The sequence below is a fragment of the Silene latifolia genome, chromosome 10, assembly GCF_048544455.1.
Source record: "Silene latifolia isolate original U9 population chromosome 10, ASM4854445v1, whole genome shotgun sequence".
Lineage (NCBI taxonomy): Eukaryota > Viridiplantae > Streptophyta > Magnoliopsida > Caryophyllales > Caryophyllaceae > Silene > Silene latifolia.
The window spans coordinates 13,983,777-13,988,839 of record NC_133535.1 but is presented as its reverse complement, the minus strand read 5'-3'; the positions used below and the strand labels follow the sequence as shown (position 1 = coordinate 13,988,839).

The 5,063-nt window shown below is 39.7% G+C and overlaps 1 protein-coding gene across 1 annotated transcript; it reads right to left on the bottom strand.

Moving 5' to 3' along the window:
• Positions 1-1,950: 1,950 nt before the first annotated feature.
• LOC141607136 (uncharacterized) lies at positions 1,951-2,976 on the bottom strand. Its single transcript, XM_074426497.1, has one exon. The coding sequence runs from the start codon at positions 2,974-2,976 to the stop codon at positions 1,951-1,953; it is 1,026 nt and encodes a 341-aa protein (XP_074282598.1).
• Between the last annotated feature and the right edge of the window lie 2,087 nt (positions 2,977-5,063).

Genomic DNA, 5,063 nt, shown 5'->3' with positions numbered 1-5,063 from the left:
GTTGTGGTGTACCGGGTGGAGTGAGTTGTGACAAAATGCCACAACCTTTCAAGTGTGAATCAAATTCATTACATAGATACTCTCCACCACGATCGGATCGTAGTGCCTTTATCCTTTTGTTCAATTGGTTTTCTACTTTATTTTGAAATTCCTTAAATTTCTCAAAAGCTTCACTCTTATACTTCATTAAGTAGATATATCCATATCTACTTAAATCATCGGTGAAGGTTATGAAGTAGTCATAATTTCCCCTACCGGTAAGGGTCATTGGTCCACATACATCGGTATGTATAAGTCCCAATAGTTCACTAGCTCGAGTCCCTTTACCACTAAAAGGATTACGAGTCATTTTTCCTAGAAGACAAGATTCGCATACACCATATGATTGAAAATCGAATGGTTTAATAACATTAGTGGAAACTAATCTTTTAATGCGATTCTCATTGATATGACCCAATCGACAATGCCAAATGTACGATTCATTTGGATCACTTGATTTGAGTTTCTTTGATTGTATATTATAGATGTCTTTACTTGGATTAGAAGTTTCTAGAACATAAATGCCATTAATAGAAGAGCCTCGGCCTATGACCAAGTCATTTCTTGAAATAATACAACAATTGTTTTTAATGGCAAAATTAAAACCTTCTATGTCTAACATAGCAATTGTGATAATGTTCTTAGAAAGAGAAGGCACATAAAAACAATTATGCAAATACAACTCAAATCCATTTGCTAAAATAAGCACATAAGTTCCCTTGGATGTAGCCGCTACTCTAGCTCCATTCCCAAGACGGAGATCAACATCGCCCATGCTTAGCTTTTCCACATTTCTTAGCCCCTGTAAATGATTACAAAGGTGAGAACCGCAACCGGTATCTAATACCCACGTAGTGGTGGAAGTAAAATTTACATCAATAACATAAATTTCAGAAGGAATTTTACCGAGTGGAATAACAAGTCCATCCCTAATATTTCCCAAATATATGGGGCAATTCCTCATCTAATGTCCCATGCCATGACAATAATGTCATTCATTATCAACTTTGGCTCCTTTGGTAGTCCCACTAGCCATCTTGTTTCCATTGTTGAATCTTCTACCTTTCTTTCCCTTCCTCTTGAACCATTTTCCTTTAGTTGCAAGAGCTTTCTTACGAGGACTCCCACTAGATTTGTCATCCCTTTCTTCCAAAGATAAGGATTCCATAGATTTAGCGAGATGGTCTTCCGGACACACATTCACAAAAGATCTAGTCTTAGTAGGAGGTATGGTGGAAGTTATGAAATTAAGATTTCCATCGGAATCGATCCCAAAATGAAGCTCTCTAGTAGTATCGAGATTGTGGTTGGAGCAAATATCGTCAAAAAAGTTATGACAAGACTCAATGGTAATAGGTGTAGTTGCTTTAGAAGGATCCATTGCGATATATAAACTACAAATATGGAGGTAAAGGAAATGTTAACATTTGTCATTTGATAAAATTTGCAAACATTTTTAAACAAATTTTAAACATTTATATAGTGACCTCTACCCAACTATTATAAATGATCCCGAGATCCAAATTCATATCAACTTGGGCACGGTGAGCCGATTCATCCCTTATCAACATAACTCGGTGGAGTAACTCTTTAATCGATTCTACTTTTAGACTCTCGGTCGATAAAATTACTCTAATATTTATCTTTAGCGCGGAACATATGCGACTACGGTCACGAATACTTCCGTTGAGCTCAATCCAAATTTCGATGTAATAACATTTTATTACACACTTACCCAATGTAACAAGGTTTGTATTACGGTGAAGCCGGATTAACTCCCTTATGAAATTGGGATTCATGGTTTCTACTATTTTTTTTTTTTGGTGAAAGGTTAGCAATTCCATTAAGCTCATAAACAAACTATTACAAACTACCATATAAGGTACAATTCATGAAACATAAATTAGTCAATCAATATTTAATTGACTTAATCCATGTTTCATCACTACTCTTTTTGATACATTTAAGCCAAAAAATAGATCGAATATGCATAAGGCTACTAATCTGTTGAACTACACAATCTGGGTGATCAAGCCTTCCTTCAAGCCTTGCCTTGTTCCGTTGATGCCATACAGCATAGTATAGGGCTTGAAACCAAGCATTCAGTACCTTCTTCTTCACTTGTGCCCAGGGTTTGGTCTGAATCCAGGTAAGTAAATTCAAAGTGGGCAGTCTGATATTCAACTTACAACTTAACAGGCCAGTCAGCTTCCTTGTGTAAGGGCAGTGCAAAAACAAGTGACTGTGAGTTTCAGCAGAGGCACAACAGAGACAACAGTCAGAATCAGGAGAGATTCTGAGTTGCATCAGCTTATCCTTTAACAACAATGCCTCCCTAACAATTAGCCAATTAATGAAGTTATGCTTTGGTAAGCACCAGGAGTTCCAAATGATCTTATCCCAAGTAACAACAGGCTGAGGTTTCCTGATCCATTCATAGCCACCGGTAACTGTGTATGTAGGTGCAGCTAGCCACTGACCAGCAGAAGAAAACCCTCCTGCAAACTTATCTCGAACCTTACAAATTCTCTTCCAACTCCAAGAAGTATCTGCTTTTGGAGTGTAAATGGTCCAGGGTACTCCTTTCATATAAATGTGGTGTACCCATTGAACCCACAAACTAGTGGGATTACTATAAACCCAAAAAGACAGTTTACAAATGGCTGCAAGATTCCAAGCATGACTGTCTCTAATAGCTAAACCTCCTTCATGTTTTGGCACACACACTTTGTCCCAACTGACCATAGGGGCTCTGAGATATTCAGTGGAGCCATCCCAAAGGTAATTCCTACAGAGGCCATCAATTCTCTTTAGGACACTCTTAGGAATAACAAAGACAATAGTCCAATAAGAGTATAGAGAAGTCAAGACTGAGTTAACAAGAACAAGCCTCCCAGCATAAGATAACTTTTTAGCAGCAAACCCTCTAATTTTCATTGTGATCTTCTCCACCAGGCTAGAACACTACTTAATACTCAGTTTGCCAGCAGAGATGGGAAGACCCAAATACTTAAAAGGCAAAGAACCTTCACTGAAGCCAGACACCTGCAGAATATCAGCTTTAACTGAGGAAGCCACACCATTAAAGTAGATATTAGATTTCAAACTGTTCATCTGCAAGCCAGTTGCAACAGAGAAGGTGGCAAATGCTCTGGGCAAAATCATAATAGAAGTGATATCCCCCTTGCTAAAAAGCAATAGGTCATCTGCAAACATGAGATGACTGAGCCTAAGCTGACTGCACAGGGGATGGAATTTAAAAGGCATAGTGGTGGTAACATGAGTGAGTATCCTACTCAAATATTCCATAGTGAGTGATATCCCCCTTGCTAAAAAGCAATAGGTCATCTGCAAACATGAGATGACTGAGCCTAAGCTGACTGCACAGGGGATGGAATTTAAAAGGCATAGTGATGGAATTTAAAAGGCTAGCTCTAGATTCCATCCAGGAACACCATTTTCCTCAATCATCAAAAACATCGATTTTTCCAGCTTTGGGAGTCCAAAGCGCTCTAAATCCATCAATGTCTAGGGCGATGGTGAGCCAAACAATAACAATGAAAAACCTGATGAATCTGCAGCAGCCATCATGATGGTAGTAGTCCAGGAGATCAAGAAACTAAATGAAAAATTCGAGAAGATACCTGGAGTTCCTGCCAGCTTAGAGGAGGCAGCCCCCGACACCTATGTTGATTCGCCTTTTATAGATGAAATAAAAAAAGTGGATCTGCCTAAGAAATTTGTGATTCCGTCTATGAAAATTTATGATGGGACCACAGATCCACAGAATCATGTAGCTGTGTATGAACAAAAAATGTTAGCTGCATCTATCCCAAGTGAGTTCAGGCAAGTTTGCATGTGCAAAGGGTTTGGAACAACCTTGACCGGACATGCTCTGCAATGGTACATCAACCTGCCAACTGGGAGCATCCATTCTTTTGCCAACTTGATCAACAACTTCAACCAGCAGTTTGCAAGCAGCAGGGAGTTAGAGAAGCGGTCTAGCGATCTTTAAAGGATTACACAGAAGCCATGGGAGATTCTCAGAGTTTTCCTACTCAGGTTCAACAAGGAGAAAGTTTCAATCCCCAGGTGTGACATTGGAACAGCGGTGGAGGCATTTAGACAGGGGCTACTACCTCATAGTGATTTATACAATGAACTCACTAAGTATCCCTGTCATACCTTCGAAGTTGTCCAGGCCAAGACTCTTGCATATATCAAGCTGGAAGAAGACAAAAGCTACAAAGTTAGATAATCCAGTGGATCAAGGGACTATGAAAAGAGCAATAGGAAAAGCAACAAAGGAAACAATTACAAACCTACTCCTTATTCCAGGCCAGACCACTCAGAAGTCAACCTGGCATATGAGTATCAAGGTAAGGCTAAAATTTTTCCACCTATTTCTGAACATAAATTCAGTGTTGATATTGCAAGCTTGATCCAGCGACTTGACAAAATGGGATCAACAGCCAGATGGCCTAGTAAGGTGGAAAATCCCAACCCTGGAGAGACAACTCCAAGTGGTGTGAATTCAACATGGACATTGGACATACAATGGCTGATTGCTTCACCCTGAGGAAAGAAGTGGCCTACTTGTTGAAATCAGAATACCTAAAGGATCTGATCAGAACAAAGGACAGAAATGGAGATCAAAGCAAGAAGAACCAAGAGCAGAAGCACGACAGCAACCTTCCTCCACCACCCACAATTTATGAAGCAAAATTCATATCTGGTGGATCGGAAATTTGTGGCCTGACCAGTTCAGCATCAAAGAAGATAGCCAAGACACCAAGGACTACATCATCCTGTAAACCAGATCATGTCCCATCAATCACTTTCAGTGATTGTGATCTGGTAGGGATTCCTGACGTTCATCATGATGGCCTGGTAATCTCAATGCAGATTGGAACTGCTACAATGGGGAGGATCCTGGTAGATGGAGGCAGCTCAGTGAACCTGATCATGCTTGAGGTACTGAAAGCCATGAATATTGGTGAAGAACAAATCACCAAGAAGTCCAG